At 36.1% G+C, this 19,917-nt stretch overlaps 1 protein-coding gene across 3 annotated transcripts in view; it reads right to left on the reverse strand.

Annotated features, from left to right (window-relative positions):
• The window catches only part of nek6 (NIMA-related kinase 6), a 93,069-nt gene that overhangs the window by 7,716 nt on the left and 65,436 nt on the right, over window positions 1-19,917 (reverse strand). For all 3 annotated transcript variants that reach the window (XM_066712910.1, XM_066712911.1, XM_066712909.1), the window contains exon 8: window positions 14,640-14,734. In XM_066712910.1, coding sequence (XP_066569007.1) covers window positions 14,640-14,734 — 95 coding nt within the window. The remainder of the gene's footprint in view (window positions 1-14,639; window positions 14,735-19,917) is intronic.

Consider the following 19,917-nt stretch of genomic DNA (forward strand, 5'->3'; position numbering starts at 1 on the left):
TTCAGTAGAGGTTGCTGTTGTGTGGTGAGATGGATCAACACCTGCCAACTCCTTTACACCCATAACTGCCTTTTTTTTTTGATGATCCCCCACAGATCAAGTCAGAAATGTGGTCATGTTGTATCACAAACCTTACAAAAGTGTCTAACACATCAAAAGTCTGTCTGCTTCTGCCATAACTTCATCCTCCCGCAAAAAAACGTCCACACATTAAGCACCAAAATTATTTCCAACCACAGACATTACATTAATGCAGGTTGTGAAGATCCAAAAAGAGATTTTATCACTGTTCTAAATAATCCTTGCTATACTCAAGGAACGTCTACATTGATCCCGAACAGAAGATGGGTTTGCAGTGAATTTCGTCTTAACCTCAGAACTGAAAAAATTCCACATGTTGTCCACTGGAACTTTGATCAGGACCTTTAATGTGTTACTTCAACTGGAATCTTAATTAATTTAAAGCCTAGATGATGAAATGTGTCTTAAACCTAATCTACTGAAACTAGCACAGGACATAAGACTATCATCCGCAGCTAATCTACAAAGGGGAAAGCTCCGCAGAGCAACACTTTAAATGAGGTCTGCTCAAGTCAGAGTGCTTTAGGTGGAAAACTCAGAGAATCACATTTACGTCTGATAAATACATAGAGAACTACACGGCAAATTACACGAGGAACAAAGAGTTTAGTGTTGTCCTGGCCACATCTCTACAGAATCCAGATCTTCCCTGGATTACTTAAAATGGCGACAACTGTATACGTGAAATATACAAAACAGGTGGAATAACAACTGAATAAAATTTCGCACCGCCATCATACATTTCCCTCTGTAAGGGCATCCAGAATTAGAAAATCAGGAAGAACTAAAATACTGCAGCAAGTTTCTCTTGACAAGAAGCGTTTTGGAGCGTACACTCATTTTACGGGGGAAATCATGGTGTCCTAAACAATCAAGTGAAAAATGTGACAATCTGAAACCAGAGCTTGCTATATTGGTGTGAAGTGTATCATTTAAAAAAAAAATGCATGCAGTGTATTCTTTTGACAATGTCAAAAGAACCCCGAGGCTGTCTCTCTTCCTACTGTCTCTCGAAATAACTGCAACCAAAATGCTTCATTTACATACTAAGGGACCAATAGCGCTAATGGGGATTGTCTTCAAAAGGCAGTTTGTGCAGCGCGACGGAGCTCAGTAAGCGAGAAGCATGTCATCGCAGCATGCAGCCCACACAGTGCCCCAGCTGCTTATTAATCCATAATGTGATTCAAGTGCTTCTTGTCACTCCGGCTTACTATCATATTAGGCACCAAATAATGGAATAATACCTCATTCTAATGAATCAGCATTAGATAATTGTTGATATTATCTGATATTTTTTTTCCCTTCTCCCCACACAAGGGCACTTCAAAATTCTCCTCCAGAAGCTGTGGCAACCGAATAACCATTATTATTATTATTATTATTATTATTATTATTATTATTATTATTATTATTATTATATTATTTGTATTATTATTATTATTACTCCTTTCCTTCCCTCTCTCTTTCTACCTTCTAGCTGCGGCTTCAATGTAAAGTCAATGCCCACACGTTCTTATTTTTTTGTTTAATAAGGGAATGTTTGATAATTGTTTCGACCTTTGACCCCTGGATGAGGCTCTCTCTCATTAGTATGAGCTGTGAGTGCCAGCCAAAGGGTGTTCTGTCTTGCAGTTGACAAGCGCTGCCACCACACCATCCTGTTACCCCCCCCCACACACACACACACACAACAACAACCCCTAATTTCCTTTCACCCTGCAGCTCAAACACTGTACACAATCTCCCTTAAATTTCACATAAAGGCTTGGTACAACCTGGAAGCAAACTGTTTGTGTTGGTTTTCTTTTGTTTAGTAGTCCCTTCATGTATAGATAGTGGTGATAACCTGAGTGTTTCCCCACTTCAAACTTTTATTGATTTTTTGCTCCATGGTTGTAGTAGCTTAAGATTTCTCCCAGACCAAGGCATCTTTAAGTACCAAACACAAAACTCCACTTACATACAAGTACAAAGAACCACCCCCCACCACACACACACACACACATTTGTACACGTTATTCAAATAATCGGACAAATCCTGAATACTGGACAAGCTCACTATGGTAGACACAAGAAAACAAATCAAAGAGTTATAAATGAGAGGAGAGGTTATTTAACTGGTCTTGCTGAAGAATTTATAAGCTCATTGATTCAATGTAACACGTCACAACCCGATCTAGCCAATTCTTCTTCAGTGAAGTGTATATGTATACTGAAACTACCTTCATTTTTGTTGTAGCCAGTTTTAAAGCACAACCTAAACAGACCCAAACACAGCACAAGCAGGAAACGATTACAGAAGCCTTAGGTTATCGAGCAAATAAACCCATTTCGAGTCTGCAAAGGATTTCCAGAGCAGAGAACTAATTGAAATAGTAGTTAAACCTAAATATTACCTTTCCACAAATGTTACACTTTACTCAATACTAAGTAAATTAAGTAGTTAAATGTTTTCTGGGGAGTTTCTAAAAGAGGGGCTTATATTATACAGAACAATGGGTGTTTACTGGAGGAACATATGGATAGATTGTATATTATTTAAATTTCATTTCAACAAAACATATGAATCACATTAAAATAATGAACAGAAAACAACATGAAGCAGACTAAATGAACACAGGAAATATGTTTTTAACAAGAAACACAGAAAATGTCTGTCCAGGTTATCATTGAAGTGACACCAGCATCCAAATATGGCGAAGAAATTGATTGATATTTTAAGTATCCATTTAACAAGAAAATGAAACCACTCATCTACAGTGTACTGTTTTATCTTCTATTTGATAATGCACTTTGTGGAAAAAAAACTTTAATTTGTGCCCCAAAGTGCCAAAGGAAGTCATCGGGAACAATAATCCCTTTCTTTGATCAAATCCGCCATGCTTAAAGTTCTTTTTCAGACTGAATTGAGAAGCACTCGATAAAAGACTGTATGGATTATCGTATGTTAAAGTCTTAGGCTAACACAGCTAGGTGTAATGGTTGTTTTAGCTGAATAAAAGTACTGGAGTCAGTAATAGTGAGAAGAAGTTGAAAAGAAAAGTGGGGCTCACAATTTGAAACAACCATTGTGCTGCAGACTGTAAGGTATAGTGGAAAAACTATGACTTATGAAAGACAAGCACATATGTTGGTGCATTTAATCTGTCTTGTAATTATGCTGATAAACGACAGGCCTGGGAAACTGAAAAGGCTGAACTAAATTATTGCTGTGGGGTATTCTATGCTCATTTGGCAAGAAATTACTTTAAGCAATGTCTACATTTTCTAAACAGTTTTGTACAATGTGGGAATTATAATTGACCACAGCATTCAGCAGAACACCTAATTTGACTTCTGCTCTGGTCTCTATTAATATGGTCAATCTGTTCTGGCATAACAATACAAGCCAGAAAACAACTGATTCTCGGTAAAGCTCTTGTTTTTCTTGTTGTCTTTCTCAAATGTATTCATGCAAGAGAAGCCATGGGAATGGGAGAGTGGGTTTTGTTTTCCGGTACTATATTTCGGTACCTTTACAGTCCATCTCCTCAAAGCTATTCAATGTCCACCATCATGGTCGAATATAAAAATACCTCACAGGTTCCCCTGACATGCATCGTTATCACTTAAATACCACAATGTTCTCTTCACACTAATCTAATTTTCCTAATTTTCCTGCGAATAACAACAGTATCTCTCCTGATTATATTCATATAGAAAGAGACATATCCTCAGTAAAAGTATATGAGTTCAGAATGGAAAAGAAAATACATTACTGTCAAGCCGTTGGTGAGCATATTTGCAGGGTTTTGCACTGATTACAATGCGCGGTTCTGCTCCAAACTCCCCAGGGATGGGATGTCCTTACATAGTGTTGTGGCCATTATATACTGTTACACAACACTTTCATAACTCGAACGCAGCTGTCTAATTTTGTTTTCTAAATGTGTAACCTTTATCAATACCTTCACACAAGTCTCAGCTTTTATTTGTTTCACTGTATGCATAAAATATGAACCACCTGACAAAGTGAACAGAACAACTGAACTGTATCCCACTACTTCAACAATCATCGCCTTTACTTTTTTCTCACAGTATTGTCTTGGTGATATTAAGCTTCTTCATCAAACTTTTTTTATTTTCCATTATTGTTTTAGGTTTCGGACAACCACCATTAGCATATTAGTACCTTCTTCTGCCTTACTACAAAACCCTTTTATATGAAAACTGAAAATCCTTGGAGCTTTGAGCAGACAACTGTGTAAAAAGATAAATGTTGGTTCTTTCGGTCTGAAATTAAAAAGCTTCCCTTTTTGCGTTTTCTGTCAGGGAGAAAATAGGCTGAAATGTTATAATTAGTTGTCCTAAAGCCTAAAGTAAAACAAAATGCTGGACAGTGCTACAAAAAATATCGCAAATTTAATTTCAAATTGAAAATATATTTGATTATGAATATATAAATATAAATACATTCCATATACTGTTCTAACATTGTTATTCAGTAGCGTGAATAATCTTTTTGATAATATTTAGTTTTTTGCCTATGTAATTGCAATATGATAGATATACTTAAATCAAGTACCGTGTTTTAAGTTATTTCATTTTAACAGATCCACGATGAACACACTGAGAATCCCATCAATAAACTTAAAATCCTCACACTAGTAAAACGTGCTAAAAGTCTTGCTGAACACTGGATAAATGTGCTTAACTAGTCCTTAACGAGTTCAGGGAATTTTCTGCCAGCTGAATATATAGGATTCCCAGATGAGAATTAAATACCGGTAAAAAAAAACCAGACAACACATGGAATGTATTAGTTTTTTGAGAAAGCTATACTATAACTGCAACTGCCAATCCTACCCATTTATAAATACATTTCTGCTCATTATTACCCATGTCTCTGACTTTATGGGCTGTAAAAATAAATCCTTTATAAGTAAGGATATTTTTATGACTTTTTTAAATACTTATATTTTAAAGGATTCTTATTATTCTTACAGGTCTACTATAAATAAATGTGACAAAATTCGAATCACAGGCTTCAGGAAACAAATATTTGCATCAGTATTTGCTAATGAAAATAACATGGTTGCACTGGGGAGAGTATATAAAAAAATGAGCAGTTCAGCCCCAGAACAGAAAGGTATGAATAAAGTATTTAAAATAAAAATACCTTAATAAAACGAAATCTCGGCAGTTGAAACAAATAAGTCTTCTAAGAGATGTAGCTGAGGTATTCAACAATCACAACAGGGAATCACCAAAAATAAAAATACAATTTTCCCAGCGCACTTCTTCAAGCCTTGAAAATAAACCCATTAATCTATTAATCAATCAAAGAAAACACATAATTTGTGTCTAAGACTACTGCCATGGCTAATAAAGGGAGAACAAAGTGGAAATGTCAACATCTCAGGGGGGCTACTAAGAAACAGAGTTATAGCACTACCGCCGCTAAAACAGCGCTCCTCTATCAAAAGCATTGCCATTGAAGGGGGGGTGGAAAATTAATATGGATGGCAGTATAGGAGATGGGGCTGGGGAAGAACGCCCATTGGTTGCTGCAACTCATAAAATAGATCTTTTTTTTTTGTGCAATTCGTTCCCCAAATTTTATACAAATTAACAGCTAATGGTATTAACAACCCTCCTCCCCTAAACACGGACACTCGTTTACTGAGATTTGTCTTCTCAGTGACAAAGCCACCCAATTACTACATCACCGTGGATGAGGATTTAGCGGTGACAGTCCACTCGGTGCCCCCCGATCTTCAAACCCCTGAATCACCCTTGTCCCTGTCGTGTTTCGATTCAATTTTTCTCGTGCCGTAAACAGGGCCTTCAGTCCAGCCCGACCCCCCCATCCACCCACTGCGCCCATAAAAACAACGGTTCATCGTATTCAAAAGTATTCGGCAAGCCAGCTTTTGAGTCAGGTTTTTTGTCGCTGCCCACAAGTAAGGCTCTGTCTTCTTTTCATATAGTGGAGCGCAATGACCCTCAGTGCCGAGGAAGCTTTTTGTTATCTAATTAGCATAGTCAAGCACTCTGGCCTTTAACAGAGCCTTCCAGGCCCGAGGCACTGCATTTTCATTTGTAATTACTGAATGTGGCTTTATTGTGGTGTTAATAATTGTTCTTTGCAGTCACTTAAACAGGCCTGGGAAGCAGACAAACGGCTCTGCTGTCTGCCGTCTCCTCAGATGCGGTGTACTGCTGTCAGGAGGGCCCTTCATGGTGTAGAGAGAGGCGAGGCTTGTCACCAGAATCACTCTTCCATGTCTCGACTGCTCTGTCATTAGTTAAAGGAGAGAACAGCAGCGTTTTTTTTTGTTTTGTTTTCGTTTTCTTCCCCAAACAAAAACTTGAAATCGTTCTCAAAACCCAAAAAGGGTGGCGGTGTACTAGTTCTTCTTGTTTGAAAGATCTCGTTTCGCTTTAGTGGCTGTGAAGCTGTATAGGATACCCTGGTCTGGTGTGCCACTAACAGCATGCTTTGCCTAAGAGATTGATAACAAAGTCATTTCTAAAACCTTGTTCGGGCACTTAAACACCTTTCCTTACAGTGCTATTGCATCAAATGTATCATGTAGCCACTTTCTGCATCTTTACAAATACCAATTAAGTGCTCAAGCAGACTTCTTATCCCACCTCTTTTGACAATGATGTCATGTTAACCAGAGACACTTGTCAATTTATTTATTTTTTACATTTAGAAACATTCTTAATTTTCTTTTTATACTCTTCTGAGAAAACACCATACACATTACAATCCTTCTGGAATTCGTTTTTTTGAAGTTCTTTGAAAATACAGGCTTTGCTTTAAAAAGACAAAATGGCCGTGGCAGAGGGGGAGAGAAAATCAAAATGGTGTAAAAGAGCTCGGCGGATGTTTAGCAAACACTCATGCTGTGGTCTAATTGCTTTGTTCTTGCTTTATTAGACTGAATCCAGCTGTAACTGGGGGATAAAATAAAGTATATGCAGGAGACTTTGAAGACTAATCCTTGAATGTGGGTGTACAAGAGCATAATTATATTTTTTGGAGGTATAATTGTTAATCACTCTACGATATTCAACATAATCTCGGCGAGAGAGTTTCATTCCACGGGTTCTTTATTATTAGCGTCTCATCATATGTGGATACTTTGCATTTCCCATTAGAATCTGCTTTCAACTTTTAAGGGCAGCTGAGGGTCTTTTTTTATATATTTTCAAACAATAAAAGAAACTTAACAGCTAATGCGCACTGCAAGTGCAATTGTAATAAGGTTAGTTGATAAAGTAGCACTGCTGAGGAAGTTTATAATACTTCAGATTCAGAGTATCCAATGTTGTTAATTTAATTCTGCTAAGCGCTGCGCAATAGCATAACTTCTAATTTTTCTCCTGAGTTTGGTTGTTTCAGAAATTGTAATGTGGTAAAACAGGTTGGGTTTAGCAATTACATTTGCTGTGACACAAATGCATAGATTTTATTCGAATGTGATGGTATTTGACCCAATTATTGCATTCAAAGCATATTGCATTAATCATGTGTCAATATCAGACACATACTTTATTCAATTCTGGGCTCTTCAGCACAGTTAACTGTACAGCCTATTGGGTCATTATGGATTGAAAAAGACAAATGCATTGCATCCCATATTTGCTACTGAACAGCTTGCAATGATGTGGTAAAAAGGCTCTGCACTTCCAAGCAGCTGCTCTGTCCTGCACATGGAATAGCTGGTGTTGTGGCGGCCTGTGCGATGCTCGCATGACTGAATGCCTCCTGATATCATTTAATCACGGCGGACCACCTTGCTGGTGCCACGGCAGGTTTCTTGGACAGTACACTCTCTCAAATGGACAGTGCTATAGATAGCATCCAGAGAGCTCTGAAGCATACGGAAAAAAACAGGACTCTACCAGGAAAGATGTGACCGGTAGTGAATACCTACAGATTGTATATCACATAAAAAGAAGGAGAATGCTGGGAAGCAGAATACTTCAATTCTTCAACCTCTGTGATGGGGTTTTGGGTCAAATCTGTAGTACCCAATTGCTGACTGTTTCCTCTATCCAGTAACAATGTCTGTTAGTTATTTTATTTTGTATTTAGTTACTAAACTACATCACTTCTCACAGCTGCATTGCCTTAACTCATTAGCTACAACAACTCCAAGATTCTGAATGCTTATATCTATTAAAAAAATGTACTAAATATGAATAATGTATTTATTTATTGTAGATTTTAACCAGCGAGACAATTAATGGTTAAGAGAGTTTCAATGTATCAAAGTCAGGGAATTTAATAGCCAATGCAGCATTGTGCCTCTGACTTTACATGCATCATAACTAATGATAATAATAATAATAATAATAATAATAATAATAATAATAATAATAATAATAATATAAAAACTGCACAATATGAGGACATTATGTATTCAGAGAGAGTGAGGGAAATGTTTTAAAATTGTATAGACAAAAATGGGACAATTAACAACCAAGATCTTTTTTATATACTTGTATGTATATATATTTATACACACACACACATATGACTGTGTGTTTATGCAAAATGTATTCTAAACCTCCCTGTTGGGTAGCCTAAAGTTTGACTACAAAAATTAGCAAAGCTCCTACGTAAGTACCTCAGGATATTTTTCCCCCCATCAAAGCAGTTGACTTTGCATTTTAACACATAGGAAGAGAAAAAGGCATTGCAGGATGTAAGGCCACAATCAGAAAAAAAAGACTTACGGCAATACTGGGTGACTTAACTGGCATCAAAGATCTGAAGGACAAAGCAGACAGACCGTCATTCCCTGCCTCTCTCAGCTTAGCTTGCCTCGAACAGAAGAGTTTGTAGATTTCAGACGGAATCCTTAATTCTTAATTCTGTCTTTCTTCTTAAAATAATATCACCTATATGGATCATACAATGCCACAAAAAGCACCATCCTGTGAAGCAATTTAAAAACACTAGCTCAGAGACAAGTTAGTGTTCCCAAGCCTTTGTCTACGTAGTTTGTGAAGACCGTTTTCAAAAGTATCGGGCAGTTTTCACAATTCATTTTAAATGAGTTACCTTTTTTAGTAAATGGAGAGAGAAAGGGGATCTACTTTAACTGTTTTTTTAATCAAATGTATATAATGTCTGATGTCTATTATCCTGCATGTTGTTTATGGTTAATATTTAACATTAAAGCTTTAATATTCTTTTGCACCTGGTTCTTCTTCCACTTTAGACACGGCAGTCCAACCAGAACACACACAGATGCAGGAGACTGTCAACTCTGTCAGCCTCCTTTCCTGGCATCGCCTTGTTCCTCTCTCCCTGTCTCTACCTCTTATGTTAGTAAAAACATCCCAGTGTGACACTTTCTGCGAATTTGGACTCAGTTAAGTCATCACGGTGGTTGGCACTCCATTGCTTTGCTTACTCTTGTACAGGTTCCTCTTTTAAACGTGTTATGAAAATGGTTGCAAAACTCAGAAATAATTTCTATATAGGTAATCATTTTCCTGGAGAATTTTTAACGGCAATGCATGTCTACATTTTTCTATTATTTATATGTCTGTGCCACTGCAAAATCGTTCTCCTCAACTCCAGTGTTTTTACTTATATCTCTGTATGATAAAAATCCCACTTTTACCTATCATGTAAAATCCGATTTCTAAATAAAGAAACACCTTATCTTAAACACAGTGAGGTCTACCATTTCCCGTGTTTTAAATGATAGCGGTTATATTGTTCAGTTTGCTAGCTAGCAGTCTTTACATAAATTAGCTATTTTGTATAATTCATGTGGCAGGCTGAACGTGGAGTGCTCCCCTCTGACACATCACTGTCTTATGTTTATAAATGTTGTCTGACTCTCATATTTGAATTATAAGGGTTTCTTTGTAACTGCTTAGTGCCTGAGACAGTTAAGATAGAAGGGACCAGATATAGAAATAGTTTATGTACTCCTGATTCTGTTCATATAATGACTCCTAGCATATGAAACAATAAGACCTTACAATAACCTTTCTGTTCCACGATATGGTGGGACGAAAATTTGACATAACAATTTTTAGGGGTTTTCTAATACCTAATCTGGGAACTGTTCAGAGCCTGCAGACCACATTCATATACATTTCTGAGTTAACTTCTTTGATGTTTGTGTCTGATTTTCAGGGCGCCCCAGTCTTAATTTGGACCAGCTGATTTTTTGTTTTACATGTTCTAATTGTACTTTCTTTGACCCCATTTTAATCGATTTCTTGGCCTAAATGGGTAAATCACCACTTAACATCGAATTAATGAATTGGCTCATTAAGTGTGCATGCGTGTGTCTGTGTGCATGTGTCTGCAAATGCATTTTAAAATGCTGTAGATTGTTTAGGTGGATTTTTTTCATACTGCAGCAACAGAAAAAGACCACAAAGCATGAATGTTCCAAAGCAATAACAACATAAAGATATTGGTATATGTATATATGCACACTTGATTTTCCCTTGTTATTTAACACAGTTTGTAAATTCCAAATTCAAATACAAACTCAGATTTTTCAAACCTGCCAGGTCCAGTCATCCCCACATGAATTTACTCAGCGGATGTCACCAGTGAAACCTAGACAAAGGCTGGAATCAAATCAATACTTTGACCCACCCGCTAACACAAAAATACAAAACTGTACCCAGCTGCATAAGATGCTACTTTCTTCTATTCTAACCACTATGATATACAGGTTTGTAGCTCACTATTAGCGGGTGTGTCAACATTTTGATTTAATCCCGCCCACAGCCAGTTTGTGCATAACCTCATCGGATACTGGCCGGTGTCACATTGTGTAATACGGAGAGGTGTATGAACCTGGGTTCATTTTTTTCTGCCAAACCTCTGGGGATGCTAAAGGCAATTTTGCACTCCCCATGGTTTCCCTGCTCAGACTGTCAACTCTGCATGGTTCACCTGACACATAATGCAACGTGCCAGTTTAGCATGGTGTGCCACTGGAGACCACCCTGACAGATGGCAGCTTTAACACTTAACTTGCCATTTGTGACTTTTCTCACCTATTTAGTAATCCTCTCTGTAATCTATGCTTGTCTGTAAACTAAACTACATGCTACTTCTTGTTGGAGGTGGTACAAATGTATTTGGGCTTCTACAGTAAATTACTAAAAACTTAATAATTCACTCCTGATCAAAAACAATACATATATAGCTCAAAACAGTTGATTATCCATTCAGACTGCTCCTTTGTTATAATCAGATTATTGATCCAGCAAACTCACTAAAGCTCTTGTAGAAGCTGGGGTCAGCTTCAACAGGATGACTAGGCAGTTCATTGCAAACACCCACAATCACATCAAGAGTACCTGTAGCAAACCCCAACATAATCCCCTCTGCTTAATACTAAAGTTATTGAGTTCATTATCCATGTGTCTGGCATACCTTTCAGTCATGAAACTGATTCTGTAACCAAACTGAATGTACTATTCTATATTAGGTCTTACGAGTGGTTGCATTATTTTAGCATTTCTTAACTTGATTGACATTGTTCACTTTTTTTCTCAATATCCAAATCCCTTCCCCATATTGTCTTCCCCATAAACCAGTCTGATCTCCACTTAAACCTTAATTTGAATCACTTTAACAAATATGTATTTTTTAAAGTGATGTGGTTACCCTTGTAAAGTAGTGTTTGTTAAACCATGTCTGTCTGTTTCAATAATGGTGTCTGCTACATATTAATAATAATAATAATAATAATAATAATAATAATAATAATAATAATAATGTATGTAGGAGGGAAGCATAATCGCATGCATGCTCTTCATAGTTTGCATCTTCTAGTTCATAAACAAGCCCACAATTGTTCTATCTCAGTACAGACCATTTAGTGCGTACATTGTCATCAATTGTTTTCAAGCTAGTTTTAATCGATGTTAAAGTGACTGTCACGTTGCCTTCCCATTGCAGGTTAAAAATAATAACAGGAAGCTGGAGGAACCAAACATCCTCCGGTATTGATCTAAAGGTGATGGTTGTTCATAAAACAAGGGCATGTGGCATCGCAGTGATAGATTGCCTCGAACAATTAAAGGTACCCGTTGTACGGTGAAAACGTATAAACTGTCTCCCGAAATGGGAAAGTGTTGATGGTGTTTCCCTGCTGTAGAAACTAATGTTATGTATACACCATTGAGGTATTTATTAAAATGAAAAAAAAGGAAAAAATAAAACAAAATCAATGTCTATTTCCCCTGCTATAGCCAGCGGTGAGTAAGAAAGGTTGTTAAACTCAAGCAGAGCTGAAGCACTTGAGACCAGCGAGCCTTATTCTCATTGATTTTTTATTTAGCTCCCAGCAGTAATATTTCTTCCTTAAACAGAAAACAGAAGGAGCTTCCATAGCCTGCAAACACATAAATCAGGACCAATTCACAGAGTTGAGCTGAGCGCGGTAATGCACTAAAAGCACTCTGTTAACAGAATTAAACTGTTATTTAGTTACTCTAGATGGGGATTCGAGTTCGAGGGAACGGCTGAGTGAAAATCCAATTCTCTTTGCTGTGAGCGAGATACCCAGCCATCTATAACTGTGAGTGTGTGTGTCAGCAGCTCTCAAACTAAAGACAGCCCTTGTTCACCCATAACTTCAAACACTGACAGGCTGATGTTCAAAGCACGTTCCTCAAGTTAAAATGTGTCTTCTTCCTCTCCCGAAAGAAAAGTAGCAGAGGCAGAACTACTTTGATATAAGAATTTTAAATTAAGATGTATTATTATCACTATTATTATTAGTCTGGTTTCTAATCATGTTTCATTTTTCTCTTATTAAAATCAGAGTCTGTGCAGCAAAAGCAATGTTTTATTTATTTATTTATTTATTCTACCCATAATGCATGCTAGTCTTTAATTAATCGTAAACAGAATTTAATTTTGTTAATTTAATGTCCCAATTTGTTGGCTGGCAGAAATAATTTGTCAACAATAGTGCTTTTAAACCTCAGTAATACAATAATAAGAATAATATTATGATAAACCTTAAAAGCAAAACAAACTTCTCACAATCTTATTACCAATTAGCAATGCCTTTTATGCTGCTATTTCTAAGAAATCAACTGACGGTCTTCAGTTTGTTTAGTCAGGTCTTGCTAGTCAATACAAAATATATTGGCCACAGTCACACAACTCCTTTTTGGACTTTGTTTCATTGGCTGCTTGTCCGATTTCGATCTGATTTTAGGATTCCAGTTAACTTGTGTGATAAAGTGCAAACTCGCGGTTTGTTATTGCTGTGCGCTCTCTGATGTGTATCCCGTACATGCAGTGTCTGTTTACACTTCCTGGTTGTGAAATGCCCCGGCCTCTGTTTACCCCCTTTTCTGAATCTGTTATGGCTGAAACGTAATTGAAATCTTGGCTTTGGATAAACCATTAGCTCATGCTTCACTACTTAAGATGTATTTAAGGTAGTCTAAAGAAAAAGCACTATATATAATAAAGGAGTGATCGAATCAGGTGATGAAAATGACTTGTCAATGGGCCTAACCTCTCTGTTATGAGAACCGATACAGAGGTGATGCACAGGCTTATCTTTAAGCCTTTCATCTCGCCAGTACTTTCCAGTTTCCATAAGCATGTTGAGGTGAAATGCATTGTGGGTACAGGGGTACGAGATACCTCTTTCTTCCCACCATGTCATAATTACAAATGCTAGTATGTAGCAACTAACTTCAGCATGAATTACGATGCGTGGTTATGTTTATTATTCCTGTTTATCTTTTGGAAACTGAACTTGAATGTGCGGCCCGTTCTGTTATAATTGTGAATACAGGCACATCCCTGAACAGCTATACGTGCCGGCGAGATGAATGCCTGCAGACGAAACAAGAGCTCCACCATCCTTTCTTGCTCCATACAAAATCATCTCTCCCTGATTTGTCAGCATTCAATAGTTTTATTTGGTTTCTGCCTTCCGGTAATTAAATTAGCAGTTTTATTCTTGGCAACAGTCTACATGCTTTATCTATAACTGTCCTTTTCAAACACATTCAGTTATAATGTATGAAGCATAGACCTTTATATTCTAATAACAGAGGCAATTACCCTAGTGCGACTACAATCATTAAAAATCAAGTCCAGTATTTCCATGTGTGCTTTTGGCATTCTTCTACAGTGGCTGCAGCATCATTAATATAGCACAAGCTTTCCTTGCAGCTCGGAGTGGATTCTGGCTGGTGCTCATTATGTATGTGAACCACTACGCTAAGCTTTACAACGAAGATACGTACCACAGTGATTATACAGGAGCTACAAACTATGCGGTTAGAGAAATACAAATAAAATCTCTAACAAACCATGGATTTGATCATTGTGTGATTTCCCTTTCAATTCATGACCAAAATTAGAGGTGCCAAGGCTGGGCCATTGTAAAATCTTATCATATTCAAATTCTTTGCAAGGTCAACTAAGATTAAATGGGACACAAATCTGAATTAAAGCCCCTTTCCTAGTCCAGGACTTTAGCTATATAATGTCCTTATTGTAAAGTACAATGAGGAGAATGGATTCCTTATTGACTTACCTCATATAGCAAGCACCCCAAGGACCATATATCCGATTTAAAATTGTATCCGTTTTCATGGATTCTCTCTGGGGACATATAGTAGGGTGTTCCCACTAAAAGAAGAATAGAATGTGTTAATAAATCACAATAAAAACAATCAGCTTATGAATTCTTCACAAATATATTTTAAGAAAAAAACGAAACATTAAAAACACATCCATTTCATTTTGGTTAACTGGCAGTCAGAGATGCACATTGTATGCTCTTGCTCTTCCATCTTATGCAGCTACATGTATGTTGAACTCATACTGCCCAGTCTCATATATTTACAATGTTTAGCCACCTATACAAAACACAATACAAAGACTATATTAAATACTGCAACACATAATCGTAATCTGTTCCCAAACATTCACGGTCAAAAAAATGAGTCACATTCGTTTCATCAGAATACTGATTCGTTTATGTCTTGTTTTGTCTCTTTTATTTTTTTTTTCTCTCTGCAAGCGTGCTGAGAAAGTTTCTTGATCAGTGAATGCTTTAGAAACTTGACAGAATGCGCTGTGTCACCATTGCTCTGTAGCCTTGGGTGTGAAATTCTCTGGCGTTTTCGAAACCGTGAATTTCAGGGTCAGTGCGTGAGAGGCCGAGGAACGGGGGCAGGAAAAAACACACACACATCAACGATGGAAGCGAGACAGAAAGTTGTGGCATTTACCTTTGCGTTAGCACGAGGTCGAATGGTAGAATTTGTGCAATTTAAAATTGTCGTCTCGAATAATGGAGAAAAAGAGGCCCCGATCAAAAGGGAGTGACAGGGTTTACGATAACGGTTGAGTGCGCCCCATGCTTTGTTTCAATTTTGTGCATCAGGCCGTTCAGTTTATTAAGTAGGTTTGCAGAATAGCCGACATCACAAATTCTTTGCCCAAGCAAAAGCTGTACACATCCAAGGCTGTTTAGAAGTCATTATTGTATGCTTTTTAGCAAATAAAAATGACTACAGAGAGTCCACATTTCAGAACAGATATATTAATTTTTAAATAAAGCTCCTGATAAAAGACTGACAAGACTGATTTCTTTTATGGCCTGTCCAACATTACAGAGAGATTGCCTATAATGAGCTTGTTCCACCAAACTGCTCAGGACTTCCAATTTAATCAGCATGAGTTTGCCAATGTATTACATTAGTCAATATGACAAGAACAGGATAATCAGAGGCTATTAATCAAAAATGTTACGATGGCATTATCATCTGAGGAGTCTGTAAAGGTAGTACAATATTTATTTGAGTCAATGAACAGCCGAGGTATTACGGGACAGATAATTAACAATATAAAAAATAAGCTTCTGTGATTGGAAATCTCAGCCACATCAACCTTTAGACTTTTAGTTTGATTTAAAATTACATGAAACAACCCATGCTTAAAAAATGTTCAGCTATAATCGGTTCCTTCTGTTAAATACTGTATGGTATGTTTCTTTCTTTCTTTCTTTCTTTTGGTTGCTCTAACCATCGTGAGCAGGCAATTCAAGAAATCATGACAATTGATTCCTATAAATGATAATGTTGTAGTGATGGTGCTTGTGTATCGCTGTATATATATTTTAGATCCATTAAAATGCACAAATCTTATTTCTTAGTCCATATTTCAACCTTGTATTCCCTCTACAACTGGCATTTTGCAAACCGAATTGCATTGCATTCAGTAAAGTTAACTTCTGTGTAATATATATTAGATTAAATATACCTTTTATCAATGTAGTTTTGAAAAAATATTTATTTTCTTGTAACATAGTATGTTTTTTCCTTTTTCTGTAGAAGATGAATCTCAGTACTTTCTGACTTGACAGAATATTATAAAATATTTAATCAATGAATTAAATTAGCTACCGTCGAATAGCAGAAAAAAAACATTGACTTTTACTGTGCTCAAAAGAAAACAAATACAAGAAGAAGCTCTGTTCGACGGCTGACCTAAAACCCTGCGTTTTGCCCCAAATGTTAAGTTGAAAGGAATGAAAGTTATTATTTTGAAACCCTGCTTTTTGGGGGGTGGTGGAAGGCCTGGAAACACATAAAACAATCTATTTGACCTAAGGAAAAAAGGATAGTTGTGACTTGACAATCGCACTGCATTTGTCATTGCTCAAAGCTTGCATGCTAAACAGAGCTGCAATGACAGCAGGACAATTTGCCCCAGCGTGACAGTTTATATCAAACTGCAATAGATTGCCAGTCCCCCCGGTTTCCCAGATCTCACACGTTTAACCAAAATCAAACAAACAAAACAAACAACAACCGGAAAAGCCGCAACTCTTAAAGTTTATATCATTTTTCCACAGAACTGAAAAGAAGATCTGTAAGTTCTTGTACAGATGGTTTTCTGATGGTCAAAAATGTCTTACTTTTAAATCCAGCCTTCTCTGCAAATGCCCAGAGGAAGCGCTGGAGATGCGATGTTTGGGAATGTGCATAATACTGATTTAGGTCAATCTTTTCAGTGTTTTACATTCATCCTCGCTGCCACAGAAATGTTAGCACATGTGCACACTACACAAACATACAGATATGATTTATTGCTTTTTAAGTTTTTTTTATTCCTTTTTCATGTATTTTACTGGAGAGGAAAAATCACAAGGACCTTTAGCATTTATTAAAAAAAAACTAAATAAGAAACCGAAGAAACAACATATTCATACAAATTCAGCCTCTCTTGACCTCAAGTGCCCACAAGTAAGCACCCTGCTTCAAGGCAAGGTACACTCACTGCAGGTAAGATTTTATAGATCAGATATGAATATATATTTCTAATCAGTTTTACATACAATTTAAGTGTTTGTATGTTTTGCTCAATTATTGTTTAATCTATTTGTAATTACTATCAATCCCTTGTTTGTCAGTTTTTCTACATAGTGAAATCACATTTTAATTAGGCTAATTAATTAACTTCTTTCACTCACTCTCGCTCACACACACACACACACACACACACACACACATATACATATATATATATATATATATATATATATATATATATATATATATATATATATATATGAAACATTTGTTATATATATATTGTTATGAATGCAGTATTGGCTTATGAGATAAAATTGTATTTTTGTGCAAACATGGTTACAGTATTCTTGTACATGTTATTTCTGGAACACATAATATGCCATTAAACTCTAATCAGAATTGATTATAATTTGAGAATATAATTTGCTGTTTCATCCATGATTTTATTTTTTCTTGTCTATTTCTTTCTGTGTTTATCTTTGATAAGGAATTAATTTAAGCTGAAACAGTCATTAGTGGATAAAGGTTTGTTTGGGATAGATTTCCTTAAAAGTGTTTAGTTAAATGTATAAGGGTCAAATTAATACAACACAAATCATCATTGATAGTATATTAATGCTGTCAAAATCCTGTATGCATGCATCTGGGTTGTTATTATACTTCATTAGACTACCCAAGAAAACGAGTGGAAATTCAATAAGAACATCGAGGCCTGAGTTTTGTCTACATCACAGCTGTTTCAACAGAATGTTTTTAAGTGTCTATACAAATTACTGCTCAGTTAACGGAAACTTCTGTTTCTTAACTGTGCATTTAATTTCCATTTAATTAGCATTTAGTTCTGTCCTAGATGGACTTTAATGTACAACTTTAAAAAGAAAAGCTTATCTGTGTAAAGAATTATATATATATATATATATATATATATATATATATATATATATATATATATATATATATTTATTTATTTCTCTAAATGTTAATCTGCTATACTCTCTAAGAATAAAACATTTGTTTTGCTTATATATATATATATATATATATATATATATATATATATATATATATATATATTCAAAACCAGGCCATGCAAAGAGAAGACAAATCTTCTTTTTAATGATGTTCGCAAAACCTATGCTCACAATCACGCTTCAGATCATTTTTCCTGGGATTTATCCAATATTATTGAGAAAAAATGTATTACGTCATGAAATTCAATTCCCATTAAAATTTACAAAACAATTCATTTCAGTTATGATTCTACTGCAGCCTTAAAACTAAATGACCAAATGTTAAAACATTTAAATAATGTAATTTTGTCATTTGTAATTCTTCATAAATTCCTGATACCAACCTTTGTATTTCAACAAGCAGGTGTTTGGCTACAATTTTTATAAAAAGTCTCAATATCTTTATGATTTGCTTTTGAATACCACACATCAAGGCATTTTATTACGTGTTTGGTGTGTTTGTTTGTTTGTTTGCTTATTTACGATCAAAAATATATTTTATGTTGCTGTGTTTTTAAAATTAATATCAAATCAATCCTGTTCTTAACATCCTGAAACTGACCTGAATTTTATACAGTTTAATTATAACTGCAATTTTTGTATAGTTATTTGTTTCTTTCACATCTTTCCTAACAAACCTTTCTCTTTTGAAAGGAGGGAAAGCATAACATACAGAAGATGCTTAGTTCTTTCCATTCAGACAAAGACATTGGAGGTAATTGGTTGGAGGCTAAAAACACACTGGCTTAAAATTTCTTGTTTGAATCTCACATCTCTTATAAATATATAGCTAATAAGCAATAATCTTTTTTGTTCAATTTTTGAAGTGGGTTCCTGCATTTCATTTTATTGTTGTATTTCCCAATCTGTACAAGTACAGATCCATCCAAGGGGAAACAAGAAAAGAAGAGCCCTTTTTCAAGAACAAAGTCATGGATTCGTAAATTTTTCTTGTGTCACATAAAAAAATACACAAAATATTTTGCAAATCACCTAAGCATTGCTTCCCAAAGATTCAAGCTAATTAAAGAGTTTTATTTTTTTTTGGGGGGGGGGGGTGGCAGTAAATGACAGAACAAGGACCTATCAAAATGAATACACCAGGGGTTCACATGATGTCCAGAGAAGAGGCTTGTTGAAATGTCTCTAGCAGCAGTCACACAACTCTGCGATGGTGGTGGGGGCTCGTTTAGCTCCGAGCTAGACATACGCATGTATCTTGTGCACAATGTACAGGCAAATCTTTCATTTTTCTTTCATTACCCCGCCATGTACTGTCACTTAATTTTTTTGTATGCAATCCTTCCTGACAAATATGAGTTGCTGCCTAGTAATTCGTTTGACGTTCATTCTGTTTTTTGCTCTAATTATGGCTTCTTTTTCTGACATTGAAGCGGCCGCACTGCCAAAGCCTTATAGTACACCTGTCAGACTGGTTGTGGCACTGTCTAATGCCCTTTTTTGCCAGTCTGTTGTTAGC

This window comes from Amia ocellicauda, chromosome 9 (genome assembly GCF_036373705.1).
Source record: "Amia ocellicauda isolate fAmiCal2 chromosome 9, fAmiCal2.hap1, whole genome shotgun sequence".
Classification (NCBI taxonomy): Eukaryota; Metazoa; Chordata; class Actinopteri; order Amiiformes; family Amiidae; genus Amia; species Amia ocellicauda.